Genomic DNA, 24803 nt, shown 5'->3' on the forward strand with positions numbered 1-24803 from the left:
GAATTTCGTGTTACACAGTGCGTTACAAGGGAAATGATCATGGGATAGAGGCTGTTTTTCTTTTCGACCCCGCCACCGGCCCATGCAGTCACCTTCCAACATATCGAATATCCCTAATCAAAGACGCAGACTTTCAGAGTGGCCTCTGCGTCAAGAATCTGCGTTCTTATGTTGACGAAATTGGCTTCTATTTGGATCCCAAAGACCGCAGCTTTAAGATCGTGTCTGCAATAGGGATTCGTCTCAAAATGGTACTTGTGTTCCTAGTATTTGAGTCATGGACCGAGCCAGAGAGAAAATTGAAAAACGCGCAGAAGCTCTACATTCCATTCCCAGGGACCTTCTTTTCGGATATAATGTATATCGGACGCCATTTTTACTACATGAATGAGACCGATCTGATGGTTTATGGCATGGAAAGAGAAGAGATCATTTCTTTCCCACATTGGCTTCGAGAGAATCGGTGTTATTACTTCCGAATTATAAGGTGGGATGATCGTTTCTCTCTGGTTAAAATAAAATTTACAGAATGGAGGATCCAAATCTTGGTCCTAAACAATGACAACAAGTTAGTTGAAGCTCAAAACTTTGATCTTGGTGGTACATATGAGTTCATTACACTTAAAGAATGCAGAGATGGCTAGTTTTGATCTTGGTGGTACATATGAGTTCATTACACTTAAAGAATGCAGAGATGGCTACGTCGGGAACGGTTAGCCTATATTAAAATTTGGAAAAAAAGTAACAAATATGCCCTTCATTTGCGTTGGGGAGATATTCATCTATCAAATGTACCGACTTTTTGCATATAATATGAGGAACGGGCAAATAAGTTCCCTTTCAAAGTTTTTTGGCCTACAAAGCTAGCCTCTTTTCATGGAGTTACCCAGGAATGTGTATAACTTAAATCTCTTTTCATGGAGTTATCAAGGAATGTGAATAGAACAACCTTTTGTCTCTCTCTTCTTCTTTTTGTTGGTTATTTCACATTGAACTGAATTGATTTTATTTCATCCCAAATGAAATGTGCAAATTATTGCATGGCTTTTATTTTCCCCAATTTTATATCTTTCGGTGGTGTTTTTTTTTCTTACTCCCCGTGTATCCAAAACACGGGAAACAATATCAATCTAGCACCCCATACTAAAAAAACCTTTATGGGGTAGTTCCATATGTGGGGTATTCTATTACCCTGGGATTTGTTTTTTAAAAAAAAAAAAATACCATTTGACTAAACTGGGGTAAAATTTGAAAAAATAAATAAATAACAAAAAAACCCAAAAAATAGAACTTGGTGTAAAATTGAGAAAGCATTATGTCTTATTGTCCCTCATTGGAGTAGTTCTGAAGTGTATTATATTTAATAACCTTAGATTGTGGGGAGAGGGTAAGAGAGAAAATAGATATATCTGCATCAATTTTAGGAACTTTAGATTGGTGTTGGGAATATGGGGAGAGATATAATGGATTTAAAAATTTTATATTGGTGTTGGGAAGAGTGAGAGACAATAAAGAAAGAGAGAGTAATAGGGCAATTATAGAATAAAAAAAGATATATGATGCAAAAATAGAGTAGATAATTTCTTGAAAATCACAATTGTTTAGCCATGAATTATCTAGTGAGTGGTGTATGATGCAGTTTTCTCTAGGGATTGCATTATTTTACAAATGTAGGATATGAACACTATGCTATGCATCGGCCACCATCCATACTCGTTGATGAGTAGTTCTAACGACCACCGTCTTCCACTTTAGCAACTAGCAGAGTGAAACTAGTAGTTCATCTTCACCATCCATTGTTGAAAATGGATGATGGAGATGACGCGAAGCATATTGTTGGTTTGTGTTATGTAGCATAATATCCTTTTGGATAAATTTACTTTGAAGAAGTTTATGGTTTTTTCTTGTGGTATTAAGAAATTGTCTCCCACTTTTTAAATTTTGCTAGGGGCGGCAATTGGGTCGGCCGACCCCTGCCTGAACCAGGTCCGGATCCATGTTTTGGATCCAATGGGTCATGTCTACATTCAAATGAATTGCACCCGACCCAGGTCGGATCCTGGTCTTTGGCATGGACCCTAAATATATAAAATACAATACTATAAGCAAGAATTTTTTAATTTTTAAAATTTCCAGACCCTGGTCCCAGACCTTCCTAGGGTCCTAATCGGGTCAGGGTCCAAGTCACATGGACCCAACCCGACCCATTGCCACCCCTACATTTCACCTAATTCTTCTTATTTTTTGTATTTTTTTTTCCAAAATACCCATGTTTGGAACTTCCAACTCTCTATTTGTTTTTTTTTTTAACTTAGAGTTATTTTTTTTAAATATTCCAAACTGATAAAAAGACAGGGTGAGGTTTGCATAAGGTGTCAACCATGTGTGTGGTTTCTATAAGGTTGCAACTTTAAACAATCCAATTAAGGCGTGCCCCTAAATTTTATCATAACATATAATTTAGGTATAAAAAATTATAAGGATTATCTGAAAATATATTTTTATATCTAATTATAAAATTTTAAACTCCAAAAATAGTTAAAATTAAGTAGATCTATAACTATATGAAAATCTTGAAAATGGACGGTCTAGATAATGTGTTACAAGATGCACTATTTTTGGGACTCAAAATCTTTTTTTTTTTTTTTCATATTTATACATCTCGATGTCGAGATGATCAATTAGAAGGTTTTTCAATATTAAAACAACTTTTTTCGATGGATTTTTTAGGTGTCTCTGTAATCCTACATTTTAAGGTTGCAAGCTTATATAAACTTTTCCCGTCAACCATATACTATTAATAGTCAAAGTAAGTAAAGTCACACCTCAAAACTCATAAAAAATTGCATTCCTAGCGTCGAAAAAGCTTCATATAGATTATCTCGGTGTTTATCATTATGGTTGTAAAAGTAAATTAGCATTTCAAGCCTTTATAGTATATATTTTAACGCATTATCTAAACCGTTTTTATTTTATCCTAAAAAATAAGTGTTCATAGAGCCACAGGATCTTTACTATTTTTTTACTTACAATTTCAAGATTGATGTTGAAAATTGATTTTAGAGCCATCATGAACATATTCGATGCCTAAAGTACTTTCCTGATGAGGCATCGGCTTTACTTTTAAAGCCTAGGCTTTATAGAAACTGAACTTTTAACTTAAAATTTCTTTTATTTCGTTAATTATCTAATCGGTTTTCCCTTTTTTTTTCTTGGTCACTATGTGAACTATCGATTCATACATCGGCACGTGCCAATGTGGGAAACGACTTGTCAATATTAAAATCAAGGGTCGTTGAGAGTGATGGAATCTTGCCATGATTTTGAGCCGGGTTTGGTCTTAAGAAGCCCCAAAAGTCTAATGTCTTACGTGTGAATGCAATCTTTTTATTTTTTATTTTATTTTTGGAAGTGCAATCTTTTAATTCACTTTGCTTTTAATAATGAAGGGGAAAGGATGATGCTTTACTGGCTTTGACTTACTTTCGTCTTTTATAGTGAACTATCTGTTAAGAACATTTAAATACTCCATCTAAGCTGGCATCAATGAATGCAACATTTCTTTTTAAGAGAATATGAAGTTTAAATACCAATTGTCATTTTAAATTTTAGAGAAATTATCAATCGAAAACCACCTAAAAAAATTTGTATGTAGTCTACTGGATCATTTATCTGCAAATTGGTTCTTCTGGAAAAATAAATAAATAAATAAACATTGTACCCAAACACCTCTTTAGAGTTTTTGTGTTAAAAATCTAAAGTGCCCTTGTGCGGGGTTTAGATTTTGGAAAAAGTGATGATTAAACAAGCCATGCATGAGTGAGGTTAATCGACTGGAATGAAGTTTATATAGAGTTGCAACCTTATATTATAGAAATAAGATATATGATGAGTCTTCGTTTTTTTTGAAGTGGCTAAGTGTCCATTTATTACTATGAATATATAAGTTTGTCTTATATAGACAAATACATATGACAATAATGGAATAAATCACAGGCATCTATACTACACATATACTATACCCAAATAGCCATACTTGCTATAAAATACAAGATATAATATATATCTTTCTCATATATACTGATTACAATATACACATTCTATATTAACCTGATAGACAATATATATTTTTATTTCACAAGGTACAGCTACAAAATTCAATGGAAAATAGTGTTTTAAATCTGGAAAACTTTCTAATAGATATAAAATAAAAAATAAAAATTCAAATCTTACAATAAAGGTTTTCAAGTGTTTATAGACCTATTAGATTTGCATTTTATTTGGGATTTTAAAATTCATAATTATGGTTTAACATGGATTTTGAAGCTATAGTTAGATTTATGACAGCCGAACTACATCTTCCAACAACATTTAGAGGTATGTGTTACATGTATAGATAACGTGGGCACCTTATACAAACCTCACTCGTTTACTAGAGTGTCCTAATTGATCCAATTCCAAGTTTGGACCAATAATTTCAACGATAAAATATAAACTCATGAACTCAACCAGGGATAGTGTCATTTGGTCATAGTCTCTCGGGCTTTGAGGAGTTCAACAAGTAAATATACCTGTTTCAAGTTTGGAACCCATAACAAGAGATTTTAATAAAGAACATGTGCTAGTTTAAAACAAGAAATAAGCACGAGTATGTATGTCACTTGCTATTTGCTATGTAAGTGAAGAAATGTTATTAAAATACCCTTACTCGTTTAGGATTCTAATTCAAAAACAAGGGGTTAAGTGTTTTTTAATAACAGAGCCAGAGCCAATAAGGTAGTGAAATGATATTTTAAAAGAAAATATCGTGTTCATAAGTTTGTTGATTTGGATGCTTCAATGATTTTTGGGGAATTTTTGAAAATAACTATTTATTATTGGATCTATTTATCGAAATGTGCCTAGAATATCGACTAGTATAACTCATGATTGGCGTCTTTCGATGGGCTTTCAAAATTAAATAAACAGAATTAGATTACCTTTTAATGGTTCATCACATTAGAAAATGATATATTTGATAAACTTCTCGTGCTTTTTTTTGGATGGCTAAATTATTCGAATAACATTTTCTATTTTTTTAATGGTAAAATATTCTATTTTGCTTTTCAAGTAAATGTTCTATCTCTCTCTCACAGAGAGAGTATTTGATGGGCAAGTTTTTTGTGTATCAGCCAATGTTCAGTCCCTCATAAATTTCTTTTCAACCATAGATCGATTACCACGATAATGAATTTTTTTTTAAAAAAAAATATTGAAAAATATTGGTTTTCGACCATTCATCCCAATTCATTTTTGTATCTCCCAAACCATCAGATATGCACCAAATGTGGGTTGCAGCTTCGTAGATTTAAAGAAAAAAATGGAGCTAAGGGAATTTAAAATTCGTCTCAAGTCTCAACGCCTCAATCCATGCCTAAGATTAAACTTTGTAAGAGTTAGAAGGGGATCCCTTTAGAATAAGATTTCCTTCTGATCAATGTTGCCAGCTTCGTTTCAGAGTTTTTTTCGGTTCGGTAAGAAAAATGAAACAATTCGATGCTTTTTAAAAAAAAAATTCGGATTTTTTTAATTTAATATTAATAAATTAGATATTTATATAAAATATAATAAAATATTTTTATATAGATATTTATTTGTTTAGACTAAAACTTCGGCCAAATCTAACCAAAACAACAACACCTTTACCTAAATTTTGAAGGCTTGGGTCGAATCGAAACAAATTTAACAACGCTGCTTCTAATAGGACTCTCCCTCTCTCTCATAACAAGACTCTCTCTCTCATATTTCGATCATAATTTGTGAAGGAGGTGAGGTTATTGGGCAAATAAATGTTTTGTGGGTGGGCTCATAAAAATAGAAACATACAGCATGGGCTTATTTAACACCACATCTCACACATTATAATCTTAATTGGAAGAGTCATGATAGGCAATAAATATCCTTTGAAAATACCAAGGGGACTTATTCTCGATAAAAGCATCATCGCAGGTCCAAATTATTACTCGTGATTCGGAATAGTGGTCGGGTGGCAGTTTGAGCGCATATACTGTACTATTGTGGGAGCATAATGTGTATACTCCCTTGGTCAAAACACCTGAGTGGGTTGAGTTTTTAGTCCAAAACTTTGGAACGATATAACAATTACTAGATTATTGTTTTTAAAAGAAAAATGAAATTTTGAGTTTGTAATACTTAGATCTTGCTCTTCAAAAATTGAACAGTCTCTATTTAAAATTGAATCATTGACTTTTTTCTATTACATATGGAGTTTATTTCTGAAATCATTTTTATTGAGATTATCTATGGGTTGTAGGGATTATACCCTTAAATTTGAGATTTAAAAAAGTATCCATAACGCGTGGTTTGCCTGAGAGAGGAAATGAATAGTATACTCCTTAGATAGGAGGCAATATTTTAGCATGATAGAGATACCTCTCCATGCTCACCATGTCACAATTCAAAGTCACTCTATGAGGTTATAACTCAGGAAATGTTGTTTTTGAGCTCCGCAAAGTCCATCTTTTATAGATTGTGTAGATACATCTCTGACAAAAAATTACATTAAAATATTAAAATTTTATTTTCATGATTATATTAGCTTAGATCATGAATCCTTAAATTTTGGATTAAAAATCCATCTTTACTAGAGATTTGAGAGGGCCCCCGCACATGTACAATATGAGTCACCTAACTCATAGAAACCCCGTCCAATAAAACTTAACATTGAATCTCATAGACAATTGTTTCATTTAGACTTTTGAAGCCCTATGATTTTTAATTTGGGTTGCTCATAAGGAACGGAAACAATATGAACTAAATCGGTTTTAGGATGGGGTTTTAGGATGGTATGGGAAAGGATCTATATCACCATCATGGGTTTTGAAAAAATAGTTTAGTTTATGATTGAAGGCCTCTTTATCTATGCATTTTTTGAGTGTCGACTTTGTTGGAACTTGGTGAGTACTGCGCTCAAGGCATCACTTTGTGGCACCTACAATCCGGATTACCTCTGTCTTATTTTTAAAGTCAAGAATCAAGGTATCGTGTTTCTCATGCAGAAGTCAAGTCTCATGTGGTCGTTATCCTACAATTTATCTTTGTTTTTAATGATTGTATACAGTGAGACTGTTTACCTTTGGTATAGGTAAGTCATAATTACTTAACCATCTCATGTGAACTCTGATAGCTAGGGTGTGTCACAAGGTTCGACAAAATTTCTTTTGAACTTTAAGTTTGGCCAGTTAAATAAATGCAGCCATCCTATTTTCACATCCAATGGTCAAGATTAGTTGTGACCACTTTTTACCTAAGATAAATGGTTTCAGTATATATTTTCCCTTACTTTTGGGGATCATGGTTATAATTTTGTCACTAAAGCATGCATGGGATCGACACGTTTGTAATTTTGATTAGGTTATTACAATCAAGCTAATAATAACATCATAGACTAGATAAAAATAAGCGACATTAAGGCATCGGTGCGGTTTGTATAGAGCCTCGGCTGTAAACAATCAAATTAGAGCCTAATTTCAAATAGTGTTGAGAAATGTGGTTTCAATACTAAAAATGTTATGATAGCCTTAGAATATATTTTCATATTTATTTATAAAGTTTAAAGCTTAAAAAATAGTGCAGATTGACATATCTACAAAAACTTAAAAATCTTGAAATTTGACGGTCCAAAAGTACGTTACAATACACTACTTCAAAAACTTGAAATCCATTTTTTTCTCATGTCCATTCATCTTGCTGTTGAGATGATCAATTTTATGATATTTGGATATCAAAACAAACTCTTATAGTAAAATTTTTGAGATAGGCTCTAATTTGATTGTTTAGAGCCTAGACTCTGTATAAACTCTTCCATTAAGGTATTGGCTCACTCACAATCTTATGTTAAAAAACACGTGTAACTTAAATGTGAAGTGATCCAATAGTCTAATTAAAAAAACTTGTAACTATTAGGGCGCGTTTGATAACAATAAGTTAGAAGAGGAAGAATGAACTTACCTATTACTGTTTATGTTATGTATTTGATAAAAAGTGGAAGATAAAATGAAAACGCCCTTTTACTGTTGAAGTTCCCACCTTTTAGGCTTGAGTAAAATTCCATGGAATTTGAAAATGGAACATTTTATTTTGTCTATGATATATATATATATATATATATATATATATAAAATGTATAATATATTATTTTATTATATATATATATTATAACAAAATAAATAAAAAGTACAATATTATGTTATATATATATATATATAATTATTATTTTATGTATATTATATAATAAAAAATAAAGATTCATAAAATAATTCACTATATAATATATCTTATATAATACAAATATATATCAATAAAATGAATATAAAATACACTATATTATATTTTACATTACGTTATATATGATATATGTATATATTTTATTGTATAATATATAATATTTTTTTGTATATTATATAATATTAATAGAATAAATATAGAATACAATGTACAATTTACTAAATTATTTTATATAAATATATATTATATAATAAAATAAATAAAAAATGCATTATTATGTTATACATATATTATACCTTAATGTAATATAATATATAATATATAATATATATTATAAAATAAAATATACTATATTATATATTATACTATTTTATATATGTTATATAAAATATATATTTTTATATTATATATTTATGTAATATACGATACTTTCATAGATACATATTAAAAATAAATATAAAATGCAATATGTTATATGTTATAGTATGTTATAAATATTGTAAAATATAATAGATATTTATAATATTATATAATAAAAATATATATTAATATAATAAATATAGAATATAATATACAATATACTAAATTATTTTATATAAATATATATTATATAATAAAATAAAATAAAAATACATTATTGTGTTATATATATATATATATATATATATATATATATATATATATATATATATATATTATTATCTATGTAAATATAAATATAAGATATTTACCATATATCCCAAGAGTTATCAAACACATAAACCATGAACTTCTTAACTTCTTAGGGAGGTTATCAAACACATAAACTATGAACTTTTTAAATAACTTCTAATTTACAGTTCTTCAGTAACTTCCAATTTCCAATTCATGTTCTTGCTTCCTGTTATCAAACACAAACAATAATAAAACAATTTTCCTATAAATTTGTATTCAGCTATCCATTGCTTTCCTTCTTTCCTTCTCTCCCCTCCAAACACAAACAATAATAAAACAATTTTCCTATAAATTTGTATTCAACTATCCATTGCTTTCCTTCTTTCCGTCTCTCTCCTCCATCCATTAAAAGTGCTCTCCCCTCTCGTCAATCCAATCCATTAAAAGTGCTCTCCCCTCTCCTCAATCCAACCCATTAAAGGTGCTCTCTCCCCTCCTCAAATCCATTCAAATCACAACTTCTTCATCTTGGTGTTTAGAATCCGGACTAGATGGCCGAATCGGTAGCTGATTGGATTGATCTCGATCTTCCATCTAGGGAGAATCAAACCAATCCTCGTGTGAATCAATTCAAGAAAGTGTTTTATAAATTGTCGAGTCGGCACGGAATCGACTGATTCGAATCGGGAATCGATCATCCCGTGTCGATTCTTTTGTAAAGCCGGGAATCGCCCAGTTCTAGAAAGGAATATGCGATTGTGTACAGTAAATCGCCCGGTTCTTCGAGTCATGACGTCAGGACCCGCAGTCAAGGGCATTATCATAAAATTTAGGGAATTTCGAGGCAAAAGAATTAGGAATTAGTCATCCTGTGTCGGTTCTTTTGTAAAGCCGGGAATATCTCGGTTTTAGAAAGGAATCGGGAATTCTGCACAGTAAATCACCTAGCGTCATGACGTCAGGACCAACAGTCAAGGGCATTTTCGTAAAATTCAAGGAAATTCGAGGCAAAAGGACCCGGACCAGCAGTCAAGGGCATTTTAGTAAAATTCAAAGAATTTTGAGGCAAAAGGACCCGCAGTCAAAGGCATTTTCCTAAAATTCAAGGAATTTAATTTTGACGCAAAAGGACCCCCCGCAAGCTTCACGTGGCCCCTAAGTTCTTCACACACATGTGCTCACAACCCACATGCTTCATGTAATTTCATTGTTTCACACACACAACAAAAAATGAGTACAAATAACTATTTATGCATAAAAATTTGCTTCTCTCTCTTTGATGTGGGACATTGTGAATAGGTAATACCTTAAAATGTTCATATATTATATATTCTGCGAACTATTTTATAAACACTAAGTTGCAAGTGCCCTACTGGTATTGTATGTTCTCAATGTGAGATGGATGCAGGTTCGATTTTTGAGTTTTCTCTTTTTTTTTGTCAAATTATTTTCTTATCCAAAAAATAAAAGGATTATTGAGTTTTTTCTTTTTTTTTTTTGTCAAATTATTTTCTTATCCAACAAATAAAAGGTTGTCATCAATTTCGCTTTTTGTCAAAAAAAAATTTTATCAATAAAATAAAAAGTTCCGCATAAAAAAAACGAAATTTTTTGTAAAAATTTTTTCTTATAAAAAAAATAAAGGCTTTTTCTAAAAAATAAAAATAAAAGGTTTTTATCAATTTCGCTTTTTGTCAATTTTTTTTCGTATTTACAAAATAAAAAGTTTCGTATAAAAAAAATGAAAGGTTCTTATCAATTATTTTCTTGTCAAAAAAAAAAAAAGGTTTTTATCAAAAAAATAAAAAATAAAAGTTATTGCCAAAAAAATAAAAAGTTATTATAAAAAAAAATACAACAAGTATTTTTGTCAAAAAAACTCATTTCTTATTTTTGTTAAAATAAGTTCATATTTTTGTCCAAAAAACTCATTTCTTATTTTTTTCTAAAATACAACAAGTATTTTTGTTCAAATAAGTTAATACAGAGAAAAAAACTAAATATTCACATATTGATGAAAAAAATGAAAATTAATAATGTAGTATCCTGATTTCTTATTGGATTATTAAAAAACAACATTTATAATGAATTTTAATAATTTTTTTAGATTTTTTTAAAGTTTAATCCGACCGATTCGACCGATTTTCGATCCGAATCGTCGATTCACAGATCCAGGTGGGTTTTTTGGGTGCTCGATCCCGGTCACCGATCTGTTTTTTAAACCACTGATCTAAGGTATTTAGAATAATATTTTTAATTTTAAAATAAAATAATAAAAGTTAAAATGGGCAGGCTTTTAACTCATATAATCGTCGGCTCCCTAAGTAATGACTCGACTCTATCGGTTCTTGATAAAATTAGTTGAGTCACTCTAAACCAGGTTGATTCCCCGGGCATCCATTGAATCAAATGAACTTTCTTTTCTTTCTTTTTTTTTTCTTATTTTTTTGTGAGAGGCCAAATGAACAATTTTTTAATGATTGAAAGTAACGTTTGTTTTTTTAATCTAAGCATCAATGTTTGAAAAATCTACGACCCGATCCGGAATCGGATGATTCGAATCGGATATAACCCAACATGTTCCGGTTTCAATGAAAAAACGGGTTGCACCACCATTCACGAGAAGCATGATTTTTTAATTGGCTTTCTTACAAAATTATAGTAGTAGTCTTTTTTAATCTAATCAAAATCGGACAATCCGGATATGGTATAGCCTAACACTTTGTAGTTTCAATGCCACCATTCACGAGAAGCATTAATTTTTAATTGGCATTCTTATAAAATTATTGTGGTAATCTTCTTTTTTAATCTAATCAGAATCGGACAATCCGGATCGGGTATCGCCTAACACTTTTCGGTTTCAATGATAAAATGGGATTCGCCGCTATCCACGTCATTGAAGCATGATTTTTGAATTGGCTTTCTTATAAAATTATAGTAGTGGGCCCTACCCTAGTCATAGAAGCATGGTTTTTGAATTGGCTTTCTTATAAAATTATAGTAGTCGTTTTCTTTTTTAATATAATCATAATCGAACAATCCGGATCAGGTATCGCCCAACACTTTTTAGTTTCAATGCCACCTTTCACGAGAAGTATGAATTTTTAATTGGCTTTCTTATAAAATTATAATAGTAGTCTTCTTTTTTAATCTAATCAAAATCGAACAATCCGGATCGAGTATCGCCCAACACTTTTCGGTTTCAAAGACAAAATGGGATTCGCCACCATCCACGTCGTAGAAGCATGATTTTTTAATTGGCTTTCTTATAAAATTATAGTAGTGGTCCCTACCCTAGTCATAAAAGCATGGTTTTTGAATTGATTTTCGTATAAAATTATAGTAGCGGGCCCTATGAAGCATGGTTTTTGAATTGACTTTCTTATAATATTGTAGTAGTAGGCCCTGCCCTACCCCACCCCACCTTACCTGCGCTAATTGAACACGCTTACTTCGTCATTGGTCAAAAGACCCTATTCTCATATCGGGCTCACCTCAGGGCTCAGAGGCACATTTGTGTTAACAAAGACATTTAGGTCACCTTTCAATGGTGGCATTCTCTCAAAAATCTTTGATGTGGGAACATTTGAAGGGTAAGTTTTGCACCTATCTCTCTCTTATTTAGATTCGTTTACATGAAATAATCAACAAAATAATTTTTTTGAAGATTAATCATATTTATTATTTTTTTATATTGTACAAAAAATAAAAATATATAGTTGAGTTTTAATTGCATATGGTTACATAAAGAAACTCTATTTGATTCATTTACAAAAATTAGTATAATTATATTGAAAGTTGTATTGTTTATTTATCTTAATATTATGTCAGTATAATCATATGACTATGACCACATTAAAATTTATAGGGGATTTTATTTTGTTTTTAATCATATGATATGGAAGTATTTTATAATAATTTTTAATCATGTTTATTGTTATATTATAATTAACAATATATATTGATAACCAAATCTTGTATTTTATTTATTAATTTATTTATATTATAAATTATATAATATATTATTTTTTCTTATAATTGTAACTAAGATTTTTTAAATTAGATGATATTATAAGACACTTTAGAATTTTTTATTTGTAAAATAAAATAATTATAAAATATAAAGCTGTAAACCAACAACTTCAACTTCAATATATATTATTATACTTAGTTAGGTTGTAATAATTTTGGATGAGTAAAACGAAATACTAAATGTTTGATATTTTGATGTGATACTAATTTCACTTTATGTGTATAGTAAAATGATGATAAAATAATAAAATACAAACTAATAATTCTAATTTCAATATATAATATTCTATTTAGTTAGGTTTTAATAAATGTTTGATGATAATCTTCATACAGGGAAATAACATTTCAATATTCGCTTATTGATACAAAAAAATAAAAGTTATGAGATTTCTTATGGGATTCCTAAAAAAAAATAGTTATAATGATTTTTAATAATTTTTTTTAAGGTCGAATAAGACCGATTCCTGATCTGAAATGCTGATTCACCGATTTGGATGGGTTTTTAGGTTGTTCGATCTATGGCACCGATCCGTTTTTTAAACCACTGTTAAGCATGAATCTATGCTTTCGATGATTCAGTATAAATTTTATGCTTCCCATTCGTTACCAAAAAAAAGTATTTATTGTAGGCATGGCAAGGCTGGTTCAGTTCAAGTTTTGGACCCGAATAGTATTCGGGTTTAGGTTTTGGACCCGGATCTGACCTTTGAGGTCCAAAATTTGGACCTATACCCGGGCCAGAGGACGGGTCTACATATCGGGTCTGGCCAAGTCCATTGCCATCCACTGAGAAATGTGGGTTGTGACAATGAGTTTTTTTTTACTGTTTTTTTTAACCATCGTATGCCTATATTATTGGCAACATTTTCAATATTCCACAATATTGATGAATACCGACATTCCTTACTAATTTATGTAACAATTAGAAATTCTTAAGTTTTGGACGCAGCCTTGGACCCACAATATTAATGAATGCCGACACTCGGATCCAAATAATATTAGGGTCTAGGTTTTGGACCCAGACTTTGAGGTTGGGTCTATCCGGGTCCGATTGGTCCATTGTCACCCCCAATCATGCTCTAAAGAAGGATACCTTACACTAGAATAATAGTATTATAATTAAAGAGGAAGGAGCTTGAACGAGACAGCTTGTTGACATGTATGAGAGAAAGAGGGGTGCTTGAGAGAGACAGAGAGAGAGAGAGAGGGGTTACATAAAAAGGTTTGGCAGGCTTAGGCCATGACTTCTTCAGCCTTGTGTGGCCCGGCCCAGCCCAGTCCATCCCTGTCGTTGCCACCGCTATGGAGGAATGGATGTTTTACTTCCAGATCCACTGTGAGCTCTTTTCACTCCTTGACATGTCAATGAAAAAATTCAATGAAGGGATTAGGGAACATTGTTTAAACTTTAAAGCAATCATTCGAGCAGGGTACTCAGCCGGTGCCCAACCCGATTACTTGGCTCGAGTAGTGCCGAGTTCTAGCCAAGCTAAAAAATATTAAAAAATACAAAAATCTCAAAAATAAGAGTTTAAAGTAAAATTAAACAAAAAAATATCAAAATGAGATAAAAAAAAGTGAAAATTTTGATTTTGAAAAAATTAATTTGTGATAGGGGAGGGAGGCGTATTTAAAGAAAAAAAAAAAGAGAAAAAATGTAAAGTAATAGCCAAAATACTTCCAATTTTTTTCAGAATGATAGAAAATATAAATAAGCCTATCATAAAAAAATCCTTTATTTTTAGGATTTATATGATATTTTCTAAAACTTTTTAAGATTCCCGAGTGGGACGTCCAATTTGGGGATCCTCGGGCTTGTTAGGAACTTGGCCCAAGAAGGCGAAAACTGGGAAGGATATTTTTAAAATTTCGAAGGGCTATATCTTTTACCTAGGGAGGGTAAAATTGGTATTTTCTTCAGCATAAAAATGTTATTTTGAAATTTAACATATTTTGGTGGTATTATCGTCATCATCCCAAAAAAGATGAGCCTTTTATCTCAATTTGTCTCCCCAAAAAGACAAAAAAGGAAAAAGAAAAAAAAGTTGGGACTTGTATAATATAATAGTATTGATGCAGTAGGCTCAAATTCATAATTTGGACGAAATTTAACGTTATTTCTGTAGCTTCCCTCCAAAATCCAGATCTTATTATCCAATAAGCAGAAGAAGTTTTCCTCTTCATTTCTCACTAACCCCTCTTTCTCTCTCTAACTATAACTCTCCGTTTTCCCTAACCTCTCTCTCTCTCTATTTTTTTCCCTTTCATTTATCGCTAACCTCTCTCTCTCTCTCTAACTATAACTCTCCGTTTTCCATAACCCATCTCTCTCTAATTTTTTCCCCTTCATTTCTCACCACCTTCTCTCTCTAAGTGTAAATCTCCGTTTTCCATAATCTTTCTCTCTCTAATTTTTCCTTAAGGTCTTTCTCACACAAATTCTTTTCAGCACTGTCTCTCTGACTTTAACTTGAAGCCTTTCTCTCAACCTTTTCCCAAGATAAGTAGATCTCTCTCTCTAACCCTTTTCTCTCAAATTTATCTTTCTCTCTCTAAATTTATAATAAGGAGGAGCTCTATCTCTCTCCCTCCATTAATTTATGAAATTTTCTCTAGAGAATTGTTCCTCAAGTAAAGAAAGAGCTCCATCTCTTTAACTTTTTCCAAATCTCTCTCTCTCTAACTCTCTCTCTCTCTCCCTAACTTTTGCTCCTATCAGCTGAAATAGAGAAGCCTTATCGCGTAATTCCTCCAAGAAAACGAAGCCCTCTCTCTGAGCTTTTATCTCCTAAAAAGGAAAGACCACGCGCTCTCTCTCTCTCTCTAGGACCGGGTTCCCATTGTCTAGCGCCATTTTCTCCCGTTGCCTGGTCTGTAGAGAGAGAGTGTGTGTACATGGCGGTTAGAGAGAGAAAGTAGGCAATGCAAACAGTGATTGCTCCCTTCAGATCTGCATATGGGGGGAGCTCTAGTGGACGCCCTTCGCCGATGGTTACAACGCCGCTCTAATAGCAATCATAGCGCCATTTCATCTGATCAAAATAGGCGTAAAGGTCAAGAGAGAGAAAGGGAAAAAGTACAGAGAGAAAGAGAAAAGGTTGAGAGAGAGGGAGTGGGAGAGGAGGGAGAAGGGTCCGATTCTTATTCGCCTGAGTTGAAGTTTGAGGAGAGCTGCGGCTTGAAGCTCGTCAGAGTTCCCAAGAGGGTGGAAATAGCCATGGTTGAGCCCCATAAAAAGGTATTTTTTTTTCCTATTCATTTTATGGGGGTTTTCTTTATATATATTTTTATGCTGGATTTCAATTCAAACTGGGAATTTTCTTGCTCTGACTCTGACCCATGATTGGATTTTCCGCAAGTCCTCCCTCTCTCTCTCTCTCTCTCTCTCTCTCTCTCTCGTCTCTCTCTTTTATTGCTGGATCGGGTTTATTTTGTGCAGTTTCGTCTCTTCATTTTTTACATCAATATGATTTTTATTTGATGTGGTTATTGTGCAGGGTATGAATTCAGAGGGTGAGTTTCAGTGAGATTTTGATAATTTATGGTTTACAAGTTCCATTTCCATGGATCTGATTTCCTTTTAAAATTATTTCTTTTGGGTATACCTTTTCTGTTATATTTGAATTCATTACGAAATTTTATTGTGATCTTAGCTTCTTTTCAGCTTATTTTCTTAGGATCGCTTTTATTTTCATATGGTCTATGATTTTCTTTATGATTTAGAATGTTTATGGTTTTCAAGCTGCATTTTCTTCTATTTTCCTTTGTTCTTGGAATTGAAGTTGGGTTAAACTAATCATATATATTTTTTTTCCATGTATTATTATTTTAATTGCTTTTGCTTTTCTACAACATTTAAATTCATGAAATATCTGCATTGGTTGGGCTTCCTTTTCTTTTAAATGGTGTGATTTGTTGTCATTATCTGGTTTGATAATCTTTTTCTTTTTTAAATTTTATGTTGGGAATCCATTGTATGATTTATTGTTATGTTCTGGTTTCATAATCTTTTTTTTTTTTTTCTCAATATTATATTGGGAGTCTGATATGATTGTTCTTTTACATACACGATCTTCTACATCTATAATCAATCTTTTGCTATTTTCTTTTTTAATATCTTTGCTATAATTTGTTGTCGAGGATTTGATAGGCTGATGTCCAAGAAGCTTGATTTATTAGTCGTTTGGACATTCATGATTTCTCCATGATTCTATTATATCTTTCACCTCAAAATTTTTAACAGTCATTTCATGGCTATCGGCTTCTGGTTATGTTCTTTGGGGTTTCAGTTTTGTTTTTTGTTGATGTATGAGTTGTTTTAAAAGGCATATATAAGGTTTCTATTGAGAATTCAGTTTTCACTGTGTGGGTCACTTTTTAATCTTCCTTTTTCTTTAAGATATACTCCATTCAATATATAGATTCTCATGTTGTTAGTGGCAATTGCACAGTAAAAGTGTAGAATGCTTTATTGATGAACCCTTTCTGATTTCACTTGAGCTTTTTCTCTCGAGATTTTGGTCTCTCTCTCTCTCCCCCCCTCCCTCCCTCCCTCCCTTCCCCCTCTCTCTCTCTCAAAGCACACAATTTGATATTAAAAAAGTCAATTTTTCCATCAAGATAACTCTGTTGGTTCCTCTGACGTTTTCTGTAATCCCCCCTCCCCTCTCTCTCTCTCATTTTGTGATTTGAATGCCATGAGGAGATTCGTTTTTTATCCTGTTTATTGAGTTCTCTACATTTTTGTTCTTAGATTTGTAGAAAACGGGATCAAGAATATCTGGACAGACAGTGGCCTGTTTGGTTACATGTTCTTTAGCACCTTTATAATTCTTGATATTTTCTTACTTCTTTTAAACTATTCCCTTTTCCCGAATTGCTTTTTGTGATCTCACTATTTGCTATAGAATTCTTCATCGTAGGGAATTTCATTTTAATATTACACTGTTTGCTTTAAAACTGTTCTGATTAGTTCTTTAAGGTGCCGGAGATTTTGGCTTGCAATATCATGGGCAGAATGGCTGGTTATAGTCTGAAACATGTTTAAATTCATTGCTATTCGGTGGTTACTGTCAGTTTGTCTATTTTCTTTCTTGGAGTCTTAATTCTTTCAAAAAAGTTTAATTGCTTGGTTCTATGTTGGAAATTTGATTAAGGAGATATTTTCATTGATGTGGCTGTGATTTTGTGTAGTGTTGAGCTCATATCCTGTTTTTCTTTGTCTCGTCTTAAAACCACCCCTTTCATGCATTTGTATGAGCAAGCTGGGACAGTTAGGGTCCCTTATTGTTGTGGTGCTTTAAATTTAAGAAGATAGAAATAGTTCTTTTCCATTGCCAAACTCGTGGTCATGCATTCAATAGATTGGAGAGATGATAGTTCGTGGTGTGTTCATTGTTAAGAGTTGCACATCCATAATTCTATTTTCTTCGATACCTTATACGAGGAAGGAGCATATTTTGGCCGCAAATTGCCTTTATGGGTGTATAATTTGATGATTTCTGTAGTTCATGGTTCATCTTCCTGTGCAAATTATTGTACAATGATGTTGATGCATAATTTTTAGAAGCTTCTTTTGGTTATGTTGGAATATGGTATTTTTGTAGCTACTTTGTAGTTTGTGAGAACATATTCTATAATCCTTTAGACTACAGTGTATTCATATTCATCACTGTCCTATGCAATGGATGTCGATGGACTGATGGGCAGAGCATAGGGGGCAGCAGAACAGGAAATGATCCCAATGGCAACTCCCGCTCTCTCTCTGTCACCGTCGATGATTTAATTTGTGGCTGATGACCTGACCCCAATGGACCATGTTTTCCATAGTCCACTGTATCATCTGGATCTATCATGTTATGCTTCCCCAATTGATATTATTTCCACTGTTGTATTGATTCTGAATGGTTTTTTTCCATCTTCTTTTCTCAATAACCAGTTGGACTTTATGGGTGAGAGTTCCTAATTGGGTGTATGATTTCTATGTAGAACATGTTGGACTCTGAATTCTTCACTGAATATGGTGAGGCTAGTCAATACCAAATACAAGAGGTGATTGGAAAGGGAAGCTATGGGGTGGTGGCTTCAGCCATTGACACACATACTGGGGAGAGGGTAGCAATCAAGAAGATCAATGACGTTTTTGAGCATGTGTCTGATGCCACTCGTATTTTACGAGAAATCAAGCTCCTTCGGTTGCTTCGCCATCCAGACCTTGTGGAAATAAAGCACATAATGCTTCCTCCATCTCGGAGAGAATTCAAGGACATATATGTTGTGTTCGAGTTGATGGAATCTGACCTTCACCAAGTCATCAAAGCAAATGATGATCTCACCCCTGAACATTATCAGTTTTTCTTGTACCAGCTTCTTCGAGCTCTGAAATATATCCATACAGGTTGGCGCATTTCTCCTCATGATTTGCTTTTGAAGGTCTTCTTTCAAACCATTGGCAATAGAGTAGGGAAAGTATACTCTCATCCAATGGATGTTGGAAAATCCATAGTCCATCTCCATCACTTCCAATCTCAATTGACAATTTGTTTTCTATATTCCTTTGATTCATCATGTACTTTCAGTTAGGGATATCTTTATTGAAGTTATTGTTTGCCTACCCTTTCTTAATGTCAATCAGAACCATTGAGTAACTTTCTTCATCTTTTGCAGCAAATGTATTCCATCGAGATTTGAAGCCCAAAAATATTCTTGCTAATGCAGACTGCAAATTAAAGATATGTGATTTTGGCCTTGCTCGTGTCTCTTTTAATGATGCTCCATCAGCTATTTTCTGGACTGTATGTTACCCCTTGTTGCTCACCAGCCTCCAAGTTCCCCTATTCCTTTCATTTTACATGCATCTCAATGATTACGTTCCTATGGAGTTGTATTTTCGATTATTAATTCCGTCATGAAGTTGTCTGGGAACTACTAAAACAATATATGGCCTTGTTTGATGAGGTTTTTTAAATGTTTTCTCAGGATTATGTGGCAACAAGGTGGTACAGGGCCCCTGAGCTCTGTGGTTCTTTTTTCTCCAAAGTAAGATTGTCCAAATATTTTGACCAAGTTATTGTGTTTGTATCATATTGGACAGCTTGCTGCTTTATATTGTTATGTTAGGCAGTAACTGTAGTTTTCCTTATTCCTTGATTAGATTGAAAGCTTGCAGCTCTGATTGTGCTGATGGAAACAAAACTCTGTTAGGCTTGTGCCCATAGTCACATGCTCCCAATATATGCGTTAACCCAAATTCTCTTTGCATGACCTTCTTATATGGTTAAGTTGTTCAACTGATTGGAATATGATCGTGGGCCATAAAACAGGCTACCTCTAGATGATTTCAATCTCTAATAAAATAATGCCAGAAAGCACTCGTGGGAGGGACTTATGTCCTTATTACTGGAAGGATGAATCTTGGCCCTTTAACTGCGATTTGAGTTCAAAACATTGAGCCACAATTGACACATTTATTTGATTTAATCAAACAAAAACTGTATAGGCACATAGTGCATGTCCAAATAATTCGAGTAATTTTAGAGTTAATGAAGGAAACCTCATGTCTCACATGTTTAGGATTCTTGAGTGATAATTGTCATCCATGTATTGCTTACTAGTGGTAATTTCTTTTGATTTCAATAGCATTAACAAGAAAGGAAAAAGAAATTAATAGTTTTCACTTCCTTTGAACCAATCTGTGTTTCGGCATGTCTCCGCCTCGTGATCTATAACAAATTATTCTGTTGATTAACTATATGTTCGTGTCTAGGACAGTGTAAAAGCGCAATGCTCCCCTTTTCCCCTATGATTGATGCCCTCACTGTGAAAATAAAAAAAATAAAAAAATGATGCGCTTAATGTGCTTCTCGGTGGTCGATGGTTGCATCTAGGTTATCATGCTCTCTAGGTTATAGAGAAATAATTTGCTATGCCCATTCTTAACAATTCGTTTTTATTTGTCATTCAGTACACTCCTGCCATTGATATATGGAGCATAGGATGCATATTTGCGGAAATGCTTACAGGGAAGCCTTTGTTTCCTGGTAAAAATGTGGTGCATCAGTTGGATCTCATGACTGACGTGCTTGGCACTCCTTCCCTCGAATCAATTGCTAGGGTTTGTTTTTGTCCTTCTCTTACTGCCCTTTGACCTCATGGCCTTTCTTCCTCTTTGATTTTGTGTATGGTTTTGAAATTGTTTCCATTCCTTTATTTATATTTGCAGATTAGGAATGAAAAAGCCAGAAGATATCTTAGTAGCATGAGGAAAAAACCCCCGGTTCCCTTAACGCAAAAGTTCCCTGGTGTTGACCCCTTGGCGCTGCGTTTACTTGAACGATTACTTGCTTTCGATCCTAAAGATCGGCCTTCAGCTGAAGAGATAAGATTTAGTTGCAGAGATACTTGTCCATTAATTTCCTTTTGCAGAATTCTTGGCCTAGAGGAGTTGGATATTACTTCTACTTTGTCTGCTGATATTGGTCTTGCAATTACAGGCACTGGCTGACCCATATTTTCATGGTCTGGCGAATGTGGAGCGTGAGCCTTCGACACAACCCATTTCTAAACTAGAATTTGAATTTGAAAGACGAAAATTGACAAAGGATGATGTGAGAGAATTGATTTATAGGGAGGTATGGTTTGCCATTTTGATATCCCAGTCTATTTATCAATTGTTTTTCAGGCTAATTATGATAAAAAAAAGTTCTTAGAATGTGAGACCTTTATGGGAATGAATTTCTTCTTACTCATGATGGTGCTTTTTAAAAGTGCACAGATTTTAGAGTATCATCCACAGATGCTCCAAGAGTATCTACGAGGTTCCGACCAGACTGGCTTCATGTACCCAAGGTGTGGTCTCTTCTCTGTTTATATAGTCTGGATTTTTTGGGACAGACCAACTTAGCTCTGAGGATTGCATCTCTACATCTCACACCAAGGTTGTGAGATCAAATCTTTCACAGCAATAAATGGAAACAAAAGTGTACAATTCTCCAATGGACTAAGGAAATCCATTGTTTGTTAGGGTCGGACTGTCTGATGAGATGATGGATGCTACTGGAGAGGTAGTGGGACCCATCACTGGGATACCATTCTCTTCATCACCATCCAATTTTTCATTGAATTGGTCATTGGACTTTGGTTTCCTGTGCAGTTTCCGTGAAAAGGATGTTAGTTGCAGTTTCCATTAAAAAAGGATGTTAGTTTTATTGTTTTGGGATCTAGGTATTACAATTTTGGACTTTATTTTATTTTACCTGTGAACAGTGGAGTTGATCGGTTCAAGAGGCAGTTTGCTCATCTTGAGGAGCACTATGGTAAGGGTGAAAGGAGCACTCCTCTCCAGAGGCAGCACGCTTCTTTGCCGAGGTAAATTGCAAAATCCAGATGAAACAATTAAGAGAGAGAGAGAGAGTTACTGACTTCCTTACTGTACTCCTTTTCCTCCCTTTTATGTAGGGAACGCATTTGTGCACCTCGAGATGATGCTATGAATCAAAACAATGGCCATGAGAAGGAAGAGGCTGGTTCTGTTGCACGGCCAATTCTTAAAAGTCCCCCAGGTCCTGGTCCAGAAGGGAGGGTTGAAATTTCTCAGAACAAGGTGGGACCACCTCAAAATGGAGTAACTGTCTCAAATTACAGTGTGCGAAGCTTGTTGAAAAGTGCAAGTATCAGTGGTTCTAAGTGTGTAACTGTAAAAGACAGAAAGGATTCAGAGGTTGGTAAATTGAAATCTAGTGGAATTTGGTCCTTGACAAAGTAACTTGAAAATAATGTTTCTATAGTAAAGTAAGAAGATCCTTTGGGATTTGGTCTCTTATGAAGCATAGGAAGTTAAACTCTCTCTCTCTCTCTCTCTCTCTGCATTTTCTGTGGCACTCTCTATTTGGTCTCTTATGCTCATGTTCACTTTTTTCAGGAAGATACAATTGCCGAACATTCTGATGAAGGGGTTGATGGGTTAACGGATAAGCTTGCAGGGCTTTACACAGGTGTAGCTCATCCTTGACAATGCGGGAGTTGTTGCAGTACACTCACTCACCCTGTTTTGAGAGGTATTCTCTGTCCCTCCCCTCTGTGTGTGCGTGGAATTCATATTGTATGCTAACATTATAGCAGCCAATCCCAAATAGTTGGGAAAAGGCTATGATGATGATTACACAAATTACCTATTTGAGTAAAAGATGTCAGCGTGGCTGTTTTTGAACCCTACTAACTCCGATTGGAAACCAGTACTCTAACCAGACTCTCTCTCTCTCTCTCTTAGAGATTAAGATGATGTGATTGTTTTTGAACTCCGATATCTCATTCAATAAGTGCTCTTACCAGTTGAGCTACATCTCCATTGAAGATTTAGAAGCTTCAGTTATCAAGGGCGTCGCAGCACTGTAACCGGAAAATGTATTCAGTTTACAAACCAAGGGTCCCATCGTTTTTACTTCTGGTGCCCATCTCATACAGATTGATGATTCCAAGACTGGAGATTCTCAGTTATATTTTCACATGCCTTTATATCTTAACAGGTGACCTTCTCAATGTTGTATCAGTAGCTTGTTGAGCTTTTTGTGAGGGTTTTGATGCTAAATTATAGATCAGTTATGGGTTCTTAAATGGGCCTGAAATTGGGCAAACTTGTTTAGTTTCTTAAGTGGTTCGTACTGGTTTTTGACTCCGAACCATCTACCGGTTTTTGACTCCGAACCATCTCTAAGGTTCAAACTTTTGATTCATCACTACCCCATTATGTTTATGTAATTTGGTCCTTACGTTGTAAAGATAATTAGTATGGGGACGGTTTAGATTCTTCAGCGGTAAAACTCTCTCTCTGTGGGGAGACCTTAAATTCTCTAGTGGCAAATATCTCTCGACGTTCTTGGTGAAAAGTTTTTATTTATTTTTTTATAATAGATAGTTGGGATAAAATTTAATTTGAGAGAATCTCTCTCTCTCATCCAACTTCATTCACCTCTTTCTTCCTCACTCTCTCTCATCCAACTTCTTTATGGAGGGTGGATGATGCCTCTCTCTCTCTCTCTCTCTCTCTCTCTCTCTTTTATTTGTTGTTTTGGCAAGTAATGCATAAGTTTCATGAGATTTACAATATTCTACTCTTCTGGCTCTCTTCTTAGGGGTTTACACTTGCCACACTCCTCTACCATACTGACAACACCTATGTACATGACAGTAGGGATAGCAGGCTATACACCATTTATCTTCAGTATAAAAAAGCTAGGTTTCCCTTGGACGTCAGATGTGAAAACATGTGGATGGCTTTATATCATAAAAAATCTCTCCAGTTTTGAGTTGAGTCAATGGCATACCCTTAACCATATGTACCCATTTTTTTTTAGGAGAAAGATTTACACCTTCTGTAGGAGTTATATAGGGAGTTCCAAAAAAAAAATCTATCTCACACATTTTTATAGATGTGGATTCTAGAGAGGAGTTAACCTTAGTAGTGAATTATGAGTAATAATAGGTGCATCTAAAGGAAAATTGTTTGGTATGTCCAAGCCCGCACCTGTTACTATGTGGGCTCGGAGATCTACACTGTCTACCAAAATTGGGTCCGGTTAATGATGGTTCTCCAAAGAAAAACTTAAATCTGCAGTTCAAATATTTTCTCCACAGTATCATTTCTAATTTATAAAATTTAACAGATTAATAATCTCCATGTTAAAGATTATGTATTTCCTACAAACTTAGAATCAAATTCTATTTCAAAAGTAAATTATCAATGGGCCCGCATTTTTACATGCAAATCTGTGGACTCGTAGAAACTGCGTCCGCAGCTATATATGCTTAAAAAATAGATAGGAGCGTGTATACTA

At 33.6% G+C, this 24803-nt stretch overlaps 1 protein-coding gene across 4 annotated transcripts; it reads left to right on the forward strand.

Moving 5' to 3' along the window:
- Positions 1-15060: 15060 nt before the first annotated feature.
- LOC18439508 (mitogen-activated protein kinase 9) lies at positions 15061-23855 on the forward strand. 4 transcript variants are annotated; one of them, XR_016053695.1, is made up of 12 exons: positions 15061-16210; positions 18961-19369; positions 19639-19766; positions 19951-20010; positions 20936-21085; positions 21194-21349; positions 21469-21602; positions 21739-21819; positions 22237-22338; positions 22429-22690; positions 22892-23027; positions 23302-23855. XR_016053695.1 is itself a non-coding variant. In XM_088864185.1 (12 exons), the coding sequence occupies exons 1-11, from the start codon at positions 16190-16192 to the stop codon at positions 22979-22981; spliced, it is 1590 nt and encodes a 529-aa protein (XP_088720311.1). In that variant the 5' UTR covers positions 16138-16189; the 3' UTR covers positions 22982-23027; positions 23302-23855. The 4 variants fall into 4 exon arrangements, 1 of the variants encoding a protein (XP_088720311.1); XR_016053694.1 differs by having other exon boundaries at positions 21746-21819; XR_016053693.1 differs by having other exon boundaries at positions 21194-21347; positions 21463-21602.
- The last annotated feature ends 948 nt before the right edge of the window (positions 23856-24803 follow it).

Source organism: Amborella trichopoda, chromosome 4, assembly GCF_054954075.1.
Source record: "Amborella trichopoda isolate Santa Cruz 75 chromosome 4, AtrichopodaSantaCruz75HAP2 v2.0, whole genome shotgun sequence".
Taxonomy (NCBI): domain Eukaryota; kingdom Viridiplantae; phylum Streptophyta; class Magnoliopsida; order Amborellales; family Amborellaceae; genus Amborella; species Amborella trichopoda.